Genomic DNA, 19,046 nt, shown 5'->3' with positions numbered 1-19,046 from the left:
ACTGCGGGCTTGAGTGAGGAATGGGCGGCGGGTTAGAGAACGGCGCAGCCAGCAGATTCAAAGAAAGACACATGTGACGACCCTAGGCATGAGCCGATTACCGGTTTCAAGGTATACCGCGATTTGAAAATGTCAAGGTTTCAAAACCACTAATATTTTCCATTATACCGTTCCTGCGGTATGCGCTGTTTTCCATGTCTACTCAAACACTGAAAGAGTAGGAATCCCTCAGGCTGAGTGCAATGTAGAGAGTAACACTGACCCCTCCCCCTCCCGTTGGTGTGAGCGAGTGGTCAGTCACGTGTGTGTGTAGGATGACCTAACTTAAGGCCCAGGTACACTTCACATTCAGCGTTCCTTTCTGTCTCATGCACAGCTTTCAAAAGTATACTCAACCGTAGATGAAAGCGGACGGATGAGCTCGACACATGCGCAGTACCACAGTCTGCGCGGCTGTCCGCGAGCCCTCTTGATGACGAAAATAACGTAATGCCGACGGTGCGCGGACGGCCGAAGTATTTTGCCTTTACGCGATCGGCAACCGGCCGTTTTTTGCCTTATTGCAACTCTCTGTTCTGGACTTGCACAATTGGCGTTGCAATGCAATCATTTTCCAAAATGTCATTTATGTGAAAATATGAAGTCTGTAAACGCCCGTTAACGCAGGCCAGAGATGCTGAAGACGGACACACAGAGAAAAATACTGTAGCAGGCAGATCACTCACTGTTCATGATGTTTTGATTATTGGAAGAAAATCCTCAATATTGATTTGGGGGTTTATATGAATGTGTTTCTGAGGGGATCTGGCTGTCTTCTGAAAAGTTTACGTGGTATAATTTCACAAAGCTTGTCAGAACATTCTGTTTTTGCTTCAAACTGGGTTATTAAATCAAATTATGTGTATTATTATTATTATATAACTAAATGATATGAAATGATATAAAAGATATGTATATGAATTATATAACTAAAATTTAAATTATAAAACTATAATTACAGATTTAGGTTAAATAAAGGTGTCAGTCTTTATTTATTTCTATTTAGGAAACAAATCAAAGAAAAAAATTAACTAATTCTACTGTTTCTAATATTCTGTATGCGCAAAGTTGATGTTTTTCCTCAGCAACCAGCACGGATCAGCTCTAGGCATGACAAAGCAGATATCATCCTCTTTTGCAAGGCCAAACAAAGTAGTTTCATTTTATAAAGAATATCTCTTTGGATTTGAGACTTTAGTCTTTGCAACTTTACAGATCTTCTTTATGCACCAAGAGCTTGTAACACTCCAAAGAAAAAGGAAAAACTGAAATCGCATCATATGACCCCTTTAAAACAATTCTTCAAAGAGTGGGCCAAAATTCCTCCACAGCAAAGTGAAAGACTCATTGCCAGTTATCGCAAACGCTTGATTTCAGTTCTTAGATTTAGGGGGCAATTACTTTTTTACGTAGTGCCAGGTTTGTTTGGACAGCTTTTTTCCCTTAATAAATGAAATCATTATTTGAAAAAATGCATTATGTACTTACTCGAGTTATCTTTGTGTAATACTAAAATGTGTATGATGTGAATCATTCAAGTGTGACATATGCAAAAAAAAAAAAAAAAAACAGAAGGAGGCAAAACCTTTTTCACACCACTGTATAATATAGAACAAACACACACACACACATATATACATACGTGTGTATATATAAATATGTGTGTGTGTGTGTGTTCGGTATATATATATATATATATATATATAATAACTTATGTGAGAACAGTATCTGATTTAGAATGAGAATACCCAAATTACAAATTATAGCTGACAAGTGAAATTTGCCAAAAGCTGGAATCTTCTGCTTCTGGTATACCTTTTTATTAACAGCTTTTTACATTCACACCCGCTATTTTAATGTGTGAAATAAATCTTGTTAATGTGACAAAATACACAGAAAGAGTTATTTATAGCTTGGAAATCTCTAAAGGCATTAATCTGTCAGTTATATGCAAGCTTCTACTCTCAGCAAAGTTTTTTATTAATAAAATGTAAAAAAAAAAACTAATGTTATGTCAATAATTATACGCAAAAAATTAAAGTACAGTTTCAAAACTCTTAATACAATACTCATAATCTCTTCTAAATCTCAGCACAGTTCTTGGTTTCTGACTCTCACCATGGTGAAGTCCAGGAGGCAGGGGAGGCCTCAGCAGATGTTACCCAGCTAAGTGAAGCCATGCTGGGCTTGGCGTAGCTGCAGGTCCCCCTGGCAGGTCTGATCTAGTGTTCTGCAGGAGAGAGAGCGGATCACTCACACACAGAGCACAAACCACCTGCTCTGACCTACTGTGCCAAACATTACCAGTGCTCTACGCCAAGGCCGACTTATAGGAGTGTACCGACATAAAATATTAAAACAGCACTGAAACCTTGTAAGAAACAGTAAAAACAGAATTTAACAGAAATTTAATGTGAGATCATTTATTTTTATTGAAACATGTTGGTGCACACCATATTTGAAATATATGCTGTAAATAATTACAAATGTAATTGAAATTTAAAGGAAGCTCTCTGCTGTGTGTCATTTAAATATAAACTTTATCTCACATATTTCCATTAAAATCATCTAGAAGAAATCATATAAATGAGTCAGTTGTTGACAGAAAGTAACATTATGATACTTAATCTGGAAAACAAACTCAAATGTTTAAATTTTGGGAGAAATTAATGGCATTTGTTTTAGTTCATATTGATATGACAAAGCTTAGCAAATCTGAGCTTAATTCAACTCATTGTAGAGATCCTTTTTCAAACTCTAAATGGGACACGTTACTGGGTCTTCTCATGATCTCATTTGTGATTTTTCTTTCATATGCATATATAATACTACCAGAATCAAAAACTGTGCAAAAATAAGAAACCATTTTCCAGCATTTTGCCACCTCATATACTTTTTTCCAACTAATGTACACTGCCTAAATACCTCTGTTGAGTTTGTTTATTTAGGTTGTAGGTGGTGGGTTTGGATTGGTAGATAAATCACTAAAACAAAGTAAAGTATATGAATCAGTTGCAGAAATCACTTACATCTTCATGAACACTTTGTCTCCAAGCTGCAAATAATTAAACAATTTTAACAAATGCAAACATAGTCCCGTAACTGCTGTAATAATACTTCAAAAACAACAAATGACTGTGTCAGTGATTCATACAATAAATAATGTATAACTTTGAAAGTGTTTGCATGTAGCTTGATTGCTAAACACAATAAAATTCCCGTTATACAGTTGGGAAACGATGATGCAACTTACCACATTCAATGTGAAACACAATTCCATCTGTGATTTTAAACAGCACGAAGTTTTCCAACTTTTCTCTGCGGTATTTTTGCTGTTTTCATCCTTTACGTAACTTCATTCCCGCTCTTGGTCAGTGATACTCCAAAATATCTTGAGACCACAAACACATCTGGGCACGTATGTAAAGAAAACCACAAATACCATAAGCCACATTCTCCCCATCCTTTAAAGGGATTTGTAGTTTTTTAAGAAACACAACCTATTTGACTTAACGACTCCCGTCACAGTATGAAACTACATTTCCCACCATTCCAGAAAACCCGGAATCACAGTTCCCGTAGTCCTGGCCGTATGTACTGTCTGTTTCCTGCAGCAGAGGAGAAGGAGGTGGTGTCGAGAGACTGGCAAGATCCAACAACATCGCAACCTCAACCAACACCACTATACAATGAAATTATCATCAATAATACCCGCTCCCGAACTGCACTACTTCACCCTTCTGCTGGTATGTGGCCGAGTAATCCCGCGCTCTTTCAGTAACACACTTCTCCAGGTTTACTTGCAATAGCTAGCTCATATAACGCTAGCTATTGGAAGGGTTTGATGGACTTGGATGTGATGGGATGATTTACATCGGTAATTAACGGGTTATTATAATAAAGTCTCCAGATTTGGAAGAACGGGCGACTTTAACTATGTCACTTCTGAATATGTCAATGGGTTTAATGGCCTGTGATGAATGCTGGTTAGCTGCAGAAAGTGCTAGACAGCTGGCTAATGTGGCTAACCAGCTATTAGAGTTACCGGGCTTGTAGTCATGATGCAGCTGCAAGTATGGGATGTTTTGAGAATTTATAGTCTGTTATTCCCATTAAATGCACAACCACACACTCATATAAACATGCCAACTTATATGATTCATTTAGAGTGTTTGCAAGCAAACTAAGGAGTCATTCAATCATACAACCTTTATTTTAAGCAGTTTCAAACACAGTCTTGAAAGGGCCAGGAGAGTTTTGTTCTCTAGTGTAGATAATGACGCAAATAAAAGAGTTTTTGATGAATAAGAAGGCACGCAAGTTTAAGAACTTTGCACGGGTATTAAATGATAAATGCAACTTGATGGAATGAACAAATGTTTGAGGTGCTAACAAGTATCTTACTCTTATTCATAGTTGTGAAGTTCCGTAGACAATATTTAACTTTAATGTGAGCCTATTCAAAACGAAAAGTCCTTTACCAAATGAATTAAGCACTTAAAGTCCGGTTTTACAATAGGAACTATAGACCGGTTGGTGAACTTCTCTGTTGTGGCCTAATCCTATTGGCTGTCAACCCGGAAGTGACCCTCGCTGTTCCGCGCAGCACAGCATGATGTGAAAACCACAGCAGCGGTATCTTTGCTGCCTGTGTGGTACATTTAGCAGGGCCAGAATACTGGTTCACGATCATGAATGTTTTGACATTTTTTTTTTTCCCTTTGTGAAGTAATATCTGTCACCTCAGAGCAGAGGTAGATAGCTTGTGATTTACCTCTGAGAGCTTCTGTCTGTCTTTTATTAATCATTTCAATAACATGAGTTAAAATGCTTGTAATCCCAACTCATTTGATTTCACAGTGCATATTTGTGTGATATAGTTAATTCCTCGCTCTCTGATATTGTTTCAAAGCAACTTCATGATAGCAATAAATGCATAAAACCACTTTTGCCTGATAAGGGTGAAAAACAGTGTGAAGCATTCCTGAATTTATTCCTTAGTGATTTTAAGTAGCGAGCGACAGATAATTTCTTCCGTATTTTGACATACACTTGTGTGTAACAGACTTTCAAAAAGAAAATATCTATAACATGCATCTAGAAAATAAATAGGGTGAATTTTTATTTCATGCCATCTTTACATTAAAGTCATTTTTGCATAACAGCAATCAAAATGTTTACGTTGGTGAACCATGAAAACGTATATAAAAGTAAAGCCCCATTCACACCAAGAAGGATAACTCTGACTATATCATTTTAATTCTGTGAGAATTGTGAAGTCCCAACCGCAGTGGGAACAACAGTATGAATCCTTGTCAGAGCAATTTTAAATTAAATATTTTAAAACGCTCAAGCATTTAAAGCAGCAGATCATCTGCAGTGAGCTTTAATAATATACAGAATTGTATTGAATTTACATTGAATTTTATTGGTGTGGACACTAATGTAGCTGTCATTCTTTGTGTCAATGGACTTTAACTATTTCAACAACCCTGTGCTTGCAGCTTTACCTATGAACGGAGACTGCAGCATACAGTTGAAAAATACTCAGGAACTGGACTGGACTCTAAAAAATGTTAATTTAGTTGTAGAACCTGCTGATCAAACCTGTTTGCTTGTCTGAGTAAAAACTCCCCATATTAGAGCTGGAAAACTCTTTGTGATGAATCTCCTTAAGAAATGGATATGCATGTGTCCAAATTTGTTTACCGAAAACACGCCATATGTTGGGTCTAGCTATGATTTAGTACTTTGCGATGTGAGCGGTTGAGAGCAGCCCATGCAGAGCCGTGTGTTTGTTTTGTTTCTGTGGCTGTGTTGTGACAGTTGGAGACTTGAGTTGTCTGAGAGATTAGCCAGTGAATTTAGGCAGTGTTGTTTAGCAGATGCCAGTTTTGTTGAGGAGGATCACATATGTGTTTGTGTGTTTGATATTATTTAGTTCTGAATGTTTTTTTCTTATTATAATAGTCTCAGTATTCGATCATGGACTTTAAGACAGCTAAGTGTGAGAAGCTCTGCATCATATAATTTGAAGTCAGTCTTGCCGTTCACAGTGTACTTGTCAAGTTATTCTGTCTCACAGTGTTTATTTAAGGAGGGGTAAAGATGTCCATAGTATATCATTATACCTGTCTTCAGGCTATCTTTGATACAGTGACTCAAACAGGATGTAGTGAAATGTAGCAAGCACCAGCAGACTCATCCAGCCTCTTTAACACGTGGCATTATCAAACCAATTTATCTCACATATGTTAGATAGCCACGTTACTTAGCTTCAGTGAACTTTGGTAGTGGTATGATCATTTCAGAGTAATAACACAAAACAGATATTTGGTAGATTATTCATACCACCTAGACTCAGCCAGACTAATATCATGGCTAAAGAAAATGGAAAAAGTCAAAACTACATTTCATTACATTGTTTTTAATGTTACAGAAAGGCAAGTCAGTCACAATTATGGAACTTTTTCTGCAATTAATTGTTATGATAAAAGACATGAATTGTGTGTTTTGCTCATGTCAGTTACAGTGCATGCGCCGTAATCCACATATATCTTAAGACACCAATCTATGAACTGAACTTGTAAACATATAATATGTGTATTATGAATATAATGTAACATTTCTAAGTAAGTAATTTGTGTGTAGATATGACTAAAATGCTCTAAATATTAAAGTACATTATGTAGTAGTAGTAGTATTACAAAAATATGGTAATCATATTAACTTAGTTTAAAAATGATGTGTATTGCACATATATCAGACAGACCAATGCTATGACATGGCTATGTCTGTATATATTTTCATTTAAGCAAAAAGCTGTTCTGTAGGTTATCAAAATTCCCTTATTTGAGTAGTAGTATGTGATTGGAATTCAAAGTGGACAATGATCACAGTTAGATTAGATTATGGGAGTTAATCAGTTTTCACTGTTACTAAATAACAGTGAGGCTTAAATGGACCTTCCCATTAAAGGGGGCTTTTGGGAAAAAATGAAGAAATAGACAATGATTTGTTTAAAAAGGTCATCTTAGGTGAAACATCTTTTGTTGAAAAGAAACTTAGGACTCATTCTTATAGCTACTAGTCACTAGACTTTAATCTTTAATCTAAGAGTCCAGTGGTAAATCAATAAGAATCAGAATGATAGATGATTAAATATAGGCTCAACTGTCACAATTGTTTCAAGCACATTTTGCTTTTACTTATTTAGCAATAGGGTAATGATGATTTAATATAATATAGTGTGAATTCAATAGAATTCCATATTTCCGTATTGTTGATTTAATACAAGGAATATTTCAAATGCCACACACAGTTCTGCAAAAGAAAAAAAAGTCATGGTAATAATTTTAGTTGAGGTTGTTAAATGATGCAACAGATGTTTAATAGACCGTTTGTATATCTATATTTGAATCGCTTGCATCACTAATAACTCAACTTATTCCATTTTATTTATTTCTTAACTGAAGGCTTGTCTAGTTTTCATTTCGACCCTGCATTAAAGTCGGTGTTTTGTATAAGATTATAGATTATCAATATGACTGTCCAGAGATAATGGTTTATCGCTGGTACTGACTTGCACACATACAAACAGTTTACTAATGAAGCACCTCTGTTGTTGGCAGGTAACGGGTCTGTATACTCCAGGACGAGGAGAGATCACCAGTCTGGATGCTGGAAACATCGATGACATCCTCAGTGAGTAACTTCTTACCCTGTTTATTTGTGCGTTTAAAGGAGGCTGTTTCATCAGTAGTTTCAATCAGACAGTTACTGCACCTGTGGGTGTGCATTATCTAATGGTGCTTTGTCATTGTAGTAGAGCAAATGAAATTAAACCACACGTTTCTCTCCACAGACAATGCAGGGGTGGCTCTAGTCAACTTCTATGCAGACTGGTAAGTGTTCCAGATGTCATGAGAGTTGTTGATTTTCTTGTGTGCTGGTTCCCCGTATGGGTGGATGACAAGTACACTTAACTAAGTTGAAATGTCCTGGGGATGGTGATATAACAAAAAGCTTTTTGATGGTGATGTTATTAGGGTTGATACCCAATACTGATATCACAATCCAATACACTTACAATACTGTTGTGTTAAAAATTAAAATGGTAGGGGTCATTTTTTTGGATTATTACCTCTAGGCTGTATAATGAACAGCTAGCAAAAAATACTGTTCTTTAACCAAAATAGAAATCTTCCTGATTCTGCTTAGCTAAAAATACTGAATTGTTAGAAATGTATGCTTGTAGTACATTGAAAATGTTATATATATTGCATTGTATTGTATTAAATAATTTATTTTATTTTTAATGAGTTAATAATAAATTAAATAAACATGGAAGTTCAAATGCTCTTTATAAGTGGATCATTGTTTTTATGTGAATAAAAGCTTTGAATCTGTTTAAACTTTCATTTTGGGGTGACTATACACAATACATATTGTTGCATTTTTGTATTGTGATATATTGTGACACAATATATTTTTACACCCCTAGATATTATTATTATTATTGTTGTTTTTCAAATAGCTTTATTGATCTGTTTATTAATTAAGGGACTACATGGAATATTGGTAAAATTTTTCTACTTAAAATTTTTTTTTTTTTTTTTTTTTTTATACAACAGAACCATTTAAAATATTAAAATGGCAAAAACTATTTTTAAAATAAGTTATATTGGATCTAAAGTATTAATAAGAATAGTAATATATTATTATTCATGGCATTTTTAGAAATGTATTTGTAAAATGGTATCTGAAATATACGCTTTAAACAAAATGCAAAGTCGTGGGATCTCATATCACCATGAAGAGGTTTATCTTATGCCTGGTTTACATTACATTTTATTGAAAAGACCTGAAATAATAAAAAGAAAAACTTGCTCTAGCATCTCTTAATTTAAAGTATCTGTATCCAGTACTGAGCTCATTTTATTTGTGTGTATCTTCTGCAGGTGTCGTTTCAGTCAGATGCTCCATCCCATCTTTGAGGAGGCGTCGAATATAGCGCGGGAGGAATTTCCAGACACTACACAGGTGGTGTTTGCCCGGGTGGACTGTGACCAGCACTGTGAGTTTATACACACACACACACACACACACACACACACACACACACACACACACACACACACACATACACATCGGTTTAGCCTTTGAGATAAAGCAAATTAAACAGAATTATTGATGTCTTGTAAAGTGTTTGATGGTTTAATGACAAAACTGCATCTTCTGTGAAGTCAAGGCGGCTCAAAGATACCCCACAGTGTGGGTGTGTGTCAGCGAGAGAGACAGCGCATGACTGATTCCAGCCGATCGGCTTTGGAGTATTTACCCCCCACATCAGTTGACTTTCATGTCTCGGCCCCTCCCCCTTTCTTTCTTTTTTCTCTACTTTCTTTAGTTCTTTCCCCTTTTTTGGCTCTGTACTTTGACTGGAGTCCATCTTTCTCTTTAAAATGAGACTACCCAAGACCTCTGACCTTTTGATCTTTCCCTCTCATAACCTAAAAATCTAAATATTCATGGATTGACCCATATTTTGTTCTCCAAAGTGCAAAGGATCTCCAAGGCTGAAGTGTTTTTTCTACATTTGGGTCCTAAAACTCACCTTTCTATGTATTAGAAAGCATAGAGAAATAAGTGTGACCGGGAAAAGTCATGTCACCTCATTCTGTTTGGTTTCATTGATTTAAAAACACCTTTATATATATATTCAAATGACATCTATAACGTTCACTACCATTCAAAAGCTTGGGGTCAGTAAGACTTTTATTTATCAGTGATGAAATAGAAATGACAGTAAAGACTATTTCACATAAATGCTGTTCTTTCTATTCATCAAAGAATCCTGAAAAAGTTGACCACAAAAATATTTTTCTGTTTTCAACATTGATAATAATAAGAAATATTTCTTGATCAGCAAATCAGCATATTAGTATGATTTCTGAAAGATTCTGTGACATTGAAGACTGGAGTAATGACTGCTGGAAATTCAGCTTTGCCATCACAGGAATAAATTACATTTTAAAATAGATAATGATGGATGGAGTTTGTATTGAAGGAATTTTTTATTTTATTACTGTTTTTAATTTTTCTGATCAAATAAATGATGCAAACTAGGTGAGCATAAGAATCTTTTTTTAAAGGGTTAGTTCACCCAAAAATGAAAATTAGCCATAAATTACTCACCCTCAAGTTATCCTAGGTGTATATGACTTTCTTCTTTCAGATGAATCCAGTCGGGGTTATATTAAAAATTGTCTTTGATCTTTCAAGCTGTTTCATGGCACTCAGCGGGTGTTACATGCATCATTCCAAAAGAAGTTAAATAAAAAGCGCCCATCCATTAAAATAGTGTCTCATACAACTCGGGGGGGTTAACAAAGGACTTCTGTAGCGAATCAGTGCGTTTTTGTAAGAAAAATATCCATATTCAGAACATAATAATCACTTTATACTAGCTTGCGCCAACAATTGTACACAGAAGCAGCTCCGGGTGGATGACGTATGAGGTCAGCGTTGCGCATGTGCCGGTGAGTCTCGTGAAAACCAACGTTTGTTAACAGGAGCAAAGGAAGCAAAGTTTCCATACTTTAGCAAAGGAAAACCAGTCTCCTCTTGGCTTATATCGAAATCATCTGACATTCTTCTTTATAAATCCTCATTTTGTACTTCTAATTAGTGATCGTTGTTTTGTTTGGATCTCTCCGCTGCGTTTCCGCATGCGTCACTTCTGAGCGGTGCATGCGCAAAGCCGACCTCCATACTTCATCCACCCGGAACTGCTTCTGTGTACAACAGTGAGCGCAAGCTACATTAGAGTGATTATTACGTTTTGAATATGGATATTTTTTCTTACAAAAACCCATCGATTCACTACAGGAGGCCTTTGTTCACCCCCCAGAACCATGTGAGACACTTTTTTTTAATGGATGGGCGCTTTTTATTTAACTTCTTTTGAACTGATGCATGTAACACCCGCGGAGTGCCATGAAACAGCTTGAAAGATCAAAGACCATTTTTAATATAACTCCGACTGGATTCGTCTGAAAGAAGAAAGTCATATACACCTAGGATGACTTGAGGGTGAGTAATTTATGGGCTAATTTTCATTTTTGGGTGAACTAACCCTTTAATAAACTTATACAAATCTTACCAACCTCAAACTCTGAATGGTAGTTTAGCTGATATAAAAGAGTTATTGAGTTATTTTTTTGTTTCCACTAATAGCTGATATAGCCCAGCGTTACAGGATAAGCAAATACCCCACATTGAAGCTGTTCAGGAATGGGATGATGATGAAGCGAGAATACAGAGGTCAAAGGTCAGTGACCGCCATCGCTGATTTCATCCGCCAGCAGAAAGTCGATCCAATCAAAGCGATAGAAAATCTGGAGGAAATCAGCAGTATAGATGTGAGTGTTTCACAATCACAATACTATACAGTTTTATTTCTGTAGCACATTTAAAATGTCTACCCAAAGTGCTTTTTAGGTTCAGTGACTAAGAATGATCGCTGTGTCATCTCAATGTCCTTCCTTCCCTTTCAGAGGAGTAGACGCACCATCATTGGTTACTTTGAAAAAAGGGACTCTGACAATTACCATACTTATGAGAAAGTGGCCAACATCCTGAGAGATGACTGTGTTTTCCTGGCAGCTTTTGGGTTAGTGAAGCACTTAAGATACTTAAAGTCAGCATTACGTGATAGTTCACAGAACCTGTTTTCTAAGCGCATGTTACTGATTTTATTACATGCATGGGTGAATTGTTCATGTTTTTATTTTTACTAATTTGTCATAAATCGACCTTCCAGTGAAATGACACTGGAAGTCCCAGTCCCTTGGGCCTTGAAAGGGGTAAAAACATAGGTTTAAAATGTTGAGTATAATTTGTGATTAAATGATCACAGAATTTTTAGTTTGGGTGAACCGTTTCTCTAAGGCAAGAAACTCCAGGCAGTACTGATCAGTTTTGAGATTTTGGGCTATTTTGCTTTCATAACATGTATTCTTTCAGACTAGTGGAAAGAAAACAGCCAAAATACACATTTAAGTGTTTATTTTAGTACACTTTTTCTATTTGTGTCTGTAGATTTCAATTACAATTCATATCTTTTCCTCTGCACTGAGATTCAGATTTTTGTTCTTGAGATGTTTGCAAATTAATGCATATTCATATTTAAACATAGCATTAGAGAAAACATGATATAAAAGTTGTCTTAATGTACTGTGAATAAACAACTAGTTAAAATATTTACCCTAATATTCACCTGTAGTGTCCTTACCTTAAATCTTGATTACCTCATTTTTCTATTCCTTTCCATTCCGTTTTTTTACAGGGATGTTTCTAAGCCTGAGCGGTTCAGTGGTGATAATATTATTTATAAGCCAATGGGAGAGAATGCTCCTGACATGGTCTACATGGGCTCACTCACAAATTTTGACCTCAGCTATGCCTGGACACAAGACAAGTGTGTGCCTCTAGTCCGAGAAATCACATTTGAAAATGGAGAGGTATGCATTCTTTTCTCAAAATATCTTTTTTGTGTGTGTGTGTTTATAAGCGGTAGTGCGTGTACTTTCTGTCCGCATTTGTTATTTGTGTACATCTAACAGTCGAACAACGAATTCATCATTTGCATAAGAAAAGTCCCCTCCCCCTCAGTGTACTTTTCCCACACTCAAGCATATCTGACTGTGTACGTTTCAAGTGTGTTTGTGTTTTAAAGTCGTCCGCATGCCATGTCCTTTAGTGAGTGTGGGTTTTTTCTTTGATTTACTTGACCACATGTTTTGAATATCTTCGGTCTCTGTTGCTCGGTGATAGGGCAGATTCTCCACAATCTGCTCCACTGACCCACCTCTGCCCAACTGCACTTCACCCAAACATCCTACACACTCTCAAAACTCATTAGACCGCATTTGTTTCTGGTCTTCAATTCAGAGCAATGTTCCATCAGTGCTAATACATTTTATAACAGAAATGGGACTTTTTACTGTTTGTATCGCCCTGCTTGTCTGTGTTTGCCTGTGATTAGAATTTGTTTTTGTGTGTGTGAAGAACTGACGGAGGAGGGCATCCCGTTCCTGATCCTCTTCCATCAGAAGGATGACACAGACAGTCTGGAGAAATTTCAGCAAGAAGTGGCTCGCCAGCTTATCAGTGAAAAAGGTATAGAAAGGGATCAGAAAGGTTCATGGGCAGGTTGCACCTTTACATGTATTCACTTTGGCTCTGGAGCAATGTATTGCAGGTTTCCTCTTACCGGCTCATAACATTATCATTGCTCTTCAAGACATTAGGGGCTTTCGCACTGGATGAAACTTTTCAAAGTTCCTAGAACTATTGGGTGGAAGTACCCGCTTTTTCGCACCGCAGGAACTAGGAAAGTATTTCGTTCTAGGAACTCTGTTTGGGGGAACTAAATTAGCTCCTACTTCAGAGTGTGGTCTGAAACAGTTCTATAGGAACTACCAGTGAAGTAAGTGTACGCTGATTGGATAAAAAACGCATATGAAACACCCCAGCCTTTTTAAAAATATTTAGTCCGTGAACATGGAAAACAGAGATAATGGCATTTAGCTACCTGTTGTCTGTAGCATTGTGCTCTTTTCTCAGCCTCGATAATATGTGACACTGCAAGTTGTCATAGGAGATTTAGTCAGATTTTCATGCTCTTTCAATTGTGTAAATTGTGCATTTACATTCCATCTCCATTATCACAACAAAAACAGCTCTGATCACAGCATCCTCCATTCACCAGTTGACTCGAACCCTTGACCTTTAAGTTACAAGTCTGACTCTCTAACCATTAGGTCTTGACTGCCAGTGAGTTTGTGTGCAGGTGAGTGTGCAGAGGTTTATGTTGTTTCTCTAGGAACGACCCTGCTGGCTAGTTCCTAGAACTACGTGGTGCGAAAGCCCCTATAGTACTGAGTTCAGGGCTGCCTCTCCCAAAAGTATTGTAAGCCTATATAATGCAAGTGTGTGGGACCTTTTTAAACCATAATCTATGGTTTCTGAGCAACTGTCATACAAGTGTTCGGTCGACATAACCACAGTATGTTGTGAAGCATGGTGTAAGCTTGTTGTTAAATGTGACAGAGAAGCATATAGGACCAACACTTTAAAGAGATACTCCATCCCAAAATGAAAATTTTGTCATTAATCACTTACCTCCATGTCGTTCCAAACATGTAAAAGCTTTGTTCGTCTTCGGAACACAATTGAAGATATTTTGGATGAAAACCGGGAGGCTTGAGACTGTCCCATAGACTGCCAAATAAATAACAGTGTCAAGGTCCAGAAAAGTATGAAAAGCATCGTCAGAATAGTCCATCTGCCATCAGTGTTTCAACCCTAACGTTATGAAGCGACAAGAATACTTTTTGTACACGAAAAAAAAAAAAGTATTCTCATCGCAGAAGCCTACCGGTTTTCATCCAAAATATCTTAAATTGTGTTCCGAAGACGAACAAAACTTTTACGGGTTTGGAATGACATGGGAATAAGTGATTAATGATAAAATGTTCATTTTGCAGTGGAGTAACCCTTTAACAATGCAACATTGTTTACATCATGTGAACACTCTTACGATAGCTGATGGGTCGTGATGGTTTATAGTTTAAAAACACACCCTTTTATTTCTCTTCAAAAAACATGGTTTTATCGCGTATGGATTACTGCTGTGTTTGTTTTGTGTGTTTTTTAAGGCATCAGCTTCGGAGGTAATTTACACTTCCATTATGTGGAATATAGTAATGGATTATTTTTATACAAATATTTGTGTTCAGTTGAAGAAAGAGTCATGTAGATCTGGGATGGTATAACAGTGAATCCCTTTAAAGGGATAGTTCACCCAGTAATGAAAATTACTCACCCTCAAGTTGTTCCAAACCTGTAAGAATTTCTTTCATCTTCAGAAAGCATATTAATGTATTTTTGATGAAATTCGGAAGCTTTCTGACCCTGCATAGACAGCTTGGGAACTACCACATTCAAGGCGCAGAACATTGGTTAAATAGTCCATGTGACATCAGTGATTAAACCTTAATTTTATGAATCTACAAGGATACTTTTTGTGCGCAAAGAAAACAAAAATAAGTAAAAGTAAAAAGTATTCTTGTAGCTTTATAAAATTATGGTTGAACCACTGATGTCACATGGACTATTTTAACAATGTCCTTGCTACATCTCTGGGCTTTGAAAGTGGTAGTTGTGTTGCTGTCTATGGAGGGTCAGAAAGCTCTCGGATTTCATCAAAAATATCTTTATTTGTTTACCAAAGATGAACAAAGGTCTTGCGGGATTGGAATGACATAAGGGTGAGTAATTAATTTTCAGACAGAATTTTCATTAGTCAAGATTGACAAATTAATTAATTAATTAACCCACCAACTTGTCGGTTTTGAAAATGCGTTTTTTTTGTTTGTTTTTTTTTTCACATCCCTGATGCAAATACCGTTTTGGTGGCCAAAAATGATGTTTAGACACAGTCAGTATCTACAACACATCTAAATTTACCTTTTCTCTCAGGTTCTATAAATTTTCTTCATGCCGATTGCGATAAGTTCCGGCACCCTCTGCTGCACATTCAGAAGACCCCCGCTGACTGCCCTGTTATTGCCATCGATAGTTTCCGCCACATGTATGTCTTCCCAGAATTCAGCGACCTCGCGTAAGTATTGGACTTGTCTGTCTGTATTTATTGCAGTGATTCCTTGAGCCTCCTCTCTGCAGGTTATCTCTTGTTCCAGACACCTACCAATTAAACAATGATTGTAGACTCGGCCCACAGCAACACACACTGAGAGAGTGATAGAGCACGAGCTTTGGGCTTCATCTCTCAGCCAGTTATGCCAATTAATTTAGCAACACCTGACTGATAGCTGTAATGTGTGTGAACATAGTAGCTTAGTTTTCATAGGTTTATAACAATGTTCTTACTAATTTATTGCAGCATCATAATTATTTATGACACCAGAGGCCGTACATGACAGAAACCATCATAATTCAGCGCATGCCTTATTTTATTAAGCACTCTGTATATCCTGTTATCCAATAAGGGCCTTATCAGCCTGCCTCTTGTCAGTCTTTGATACAGCTGATTTTCCAGGGGGTCGGTGGCGTCTGGGGCAGTACAGATGATGTCATTATCTTGTTAAAATGCTGTGGTTTTGGAGACTGTCGGCTTTCTTGGGGTCTTATCTGTTCACTCGTTAAATCAATGATACTGCTCATGTTGTTGTTAGTTTTTTTCGACTGTTTTATGATGCCTTGTGTGTATGAACAGGGTTCCAGGAAAGCTGAGGCAGTTTGTTTTGGACCTGCACTCAGGAAAGTTGCACAGGGAGTTCCATCACGGCCCAGACCCCACAGACAGCACTCCAGGACAGGTCAGACTTCACCACAGCTTCTGCACGGGATTGCTTTTCATTTAAAAGAGTGATTTAAGTTGGACCTGCCTATATAATCTGGAGCTACATAATCTTTTTTTCTACAGATTATATATATACACACATGTAAATTTTTCCAGTTTAACAGCGTTAATAATATTTAACGCAGTTAACACGGGGTGGGGCTAGGGTTGGCCACCCCACTCACAACTGCTGCTTCTGTCTCTCCAATCGTGATGAAAAATTGCGTTTATTTAGATGCGCATAACGTCTTTATGCAGTCAGATGAGATATTGTCAGGTCATATGTCAGCAAAAAATAATTTTCCTGTCCTGTCTGCCATTATACTGTGCTTGTAACGTGATCTTTATTCGCATGCACAAATGCAGTGGCACGCTGTATATCATTTCATATTAAAGCACAATTATATATAAAAGGTTGTGAGAAAACACAATGACTATCAGATCTGTGTCAGGTTTAGCAGCGGCAGCTCTTAAAGTGACAGCAGCCAAAAAAACAAATAACCCAGCTGCTATGACGTCTGTTAATCAAAGAACAAAATAAATAAGAGGAATTCAGTAGCTTATAGCATCATCTATATTTAATCTAGAATTTAGTGTTTGATAACTTTATTCAATTTCTGTAGATTTCCTACTTGCTGAAGGGCACAGGTAGCCAAATTTTTACATTTATTATAATGGGTTTATATGAAGATTGTTTTGAGTTAAATTAAAAGTTATTTTTTAAGTCTAATAAATGTTAAAATTGTTGAATGGCTATAATCAATGGTCAGTTTCATAGAGACATCAGTATTGGTATCAGTGATACTCGCCTTCAGTCATAAAAAAGATGCCATTAAACAAAATACTGTCTTTTTGTTGTTTATACATTAACTTGAAGATTGCAAAATTATTGCAATATAAAAAATATTTATAAAACTTTAATATTAGGTGAGATGAATCGCAATTAATACTAATTCAGTTTAAATTCCTTTTAATGCACACAATATTTTAAGCTTTTTAAGACCTTTTCTCCTGACACTCATACATTGATGAACACTTAATTTATCTTGCATTAATCTTCCTAGCAAGGAGATTTTTTTTTCTTAAGAAAGTCCAACTAGTTGACACGTTTTTGAAAAACACAATGTTGAGTATTCAAGTGAACAAGTCTCTCAGATCACCAAGTAACAAAAACAGTAATGTTGTGAAATATTTTAACAATTCATAATAACTGTTGAATATGACAACGGTTGAGTCCAGTTTTAGGATTCTTCAATAAATAGAAAGTTCCAAAGAACAACATTTATGCAGAATAGAAAATATTTGTAACAATGTAAAGTACTTTACCATCACTTTAGATCAATTTAATGCATCCTTGCTGAATAAAAGCATTAATTTAAGCATCCTTGAGCTATGGAAAAGCGCTATATAAATAAACTTATTATAGTTATTAATATAAAAATATTACTGACCCCAAACTTTTGAATGATAATGTGTAAAACTACACTTTATATTAGTATCAATGCTTGTAATTTCACATGCCATTATTAACAAATTACAGATATAATTTGTAATTTGCACATAACAGCGCATCATTATGCAATGTTAGTTTAATCAGCTCCTGTTTGGCCTGTACATATCGAGATGACATTTTGCTCAAAATCAGTGTTGTCCACTTTTCGGCTGATTAAAGTACCCCATTATGACAGGCACTTTACTCAGGTTGTTAGTTCAGCACTCTTCCGGATTGAAATCTCTGAAAAGAACATGTTCATCTAGACTAATTAATGCAGGCGTACATTAATTAAGAATATGATTGAATGAAATGCACGTGCTGACATTTGAATGCAGATGCAGCAGAATGAACTCGGTGGCCTCGGTGCAGAGCAATCTGCTGAAAGGAACACATCCGTCTAGCTGTGGTTCTCAAAATAATGACTCACGTTAGAGATGCAGGTGATCTGTGGTTATTTATTCGCCTGTTTATGTGTGTGTTCCAGCAGGAGGAGAATAGAGAGGTGGCCAGTAATCCCCCAGAGAGTTCCTTCCAGAAATTGGCCCCCAGTGAGACGCGCTACACCATCCTCAGGGACCGGGACGAGCTGTGATGTCACAACCGCATCGAGACCCAACCCAGAACCCAGCAGTCAGCTGGTGCCTACCCGGCACTGCGCTGCCTTCGCAATGTCTATTTTCATAATTTTTATTTTAGATAAAAAAGTGAGAAGGTGAACCCCTGAGCTTTTTTGGGGTGGGGAAATGAAGAGGAGCGTTTTTACTTTTGTTTTTGGAGCTTGTAAATATGTTTGTGCTCTGTGGGTCTTGTCTAAATTAAAAATAAGATTTTTTTTTTCTCTTTTCTTTTCTTTTTTTTTTTCGCCCAACGTTTTTTGTCTCCCCAAGTCCTTTTTTTGTAGAAAAAAAACATTGGTACATTGGTGGTCCTCTTTGTTGGAAAGCAAATTGAGTTTATTATGGATCTTAAGTGCGAGGAAGTGGAATCATGGGGGAAAAAAGAACACACCTGCAGTCAACCTGTGTTGTTTCACTCCAGTCCTCAACAGAGAGTGCCCTGTGTGTTTGTGTGTGTGTGTGTGTG

General features: G+C 36.7%; 1 protein-coding gene and 1 long non-coding RNA gene across 4 annotated transcripts; one reads left to right on the top strand and one right to left on the bottom strand.

Moving 5' to 3' along the window:
• Positions 1–1,099: 1,099 nt before the first annotated feature.
• LOC122139983 lies at positions 1,100–3,614 on the bottom strand. 2 transcript variants are annotated; one of them, XR_006156707.1, is made up of 4 exons: positions 3,293–3,614; positions 3,069–3,094; positions 2,158–2,269; positions 1,100–1,143 (listed from the first exon to the last, which is right to left on the bottom strand). It is a non-coding gene; the product is annotated as an uncharacterized LOC122139983 (long non-coding RNA). The 2 variants fall into 2 exon arrangements; XR_006156708.1 differs by lacking the exon at positions 3,069–3,094.
• Positions 3,615–3,630: 16 nt separating this feature from the next.
• LOC109104916 (endoplasmic reticulum resident protein 44) lies at positions 3,631–18,593 on the top strand. 2 transcript variants are annotated; one of them, XM_042741091.1, is made up of 11 exons: positions 3,631–3,785; positions 7,671–7,743; positions 7,904–7,943; positions 9,000–9,115; positions 11,278–11,462; positions 11,598–11,713; positions 12,389–12,563; positions 13,110–13,221; positions 15,586–15,727; positions 16,343–16,445; positions 18,451–18,593. In XM_042741091.1, exons 1-11 carry the CDS (start codon positions 3,729–3,731, stop codon positions 18,553–18,555), a joined length of 1,224 nt encoding a protein of 407 aa, XP_042597025.1. In that variant the 5' UTR covers positions 3,631–3,728; the 3' UTR covers positions 18,556–18,593. The 2 variants fall into 2 exon arrangements, with proteins under 2 accessions (XP_042597025.1, XP_042597024.1); XM_042741090.1 differs by having other exon boundaries at positions 18,448–18,593.
• Positions 18,594–19,046: the final 453 nt, after the last annotated feature.

This window comes from Cyprinus carpio, chromosome B16, assembly GCF_018340385.1.
Source record: "Cyprinus carpio isolate SPL01 chromosome B16, ASM1834038v1, whole genome shotgun sequence".
Taxonomy (NCBI): domain Eukaryota; kingdom Metazoa; phylum Chordata; class Actinopteri; order Cypriniformes; family Cyprinidae; genus Cyprinus; species Cyprinus carpio.
This window is presented reverse-complemented; position numbering and strand designations above follow the sequence as displayed.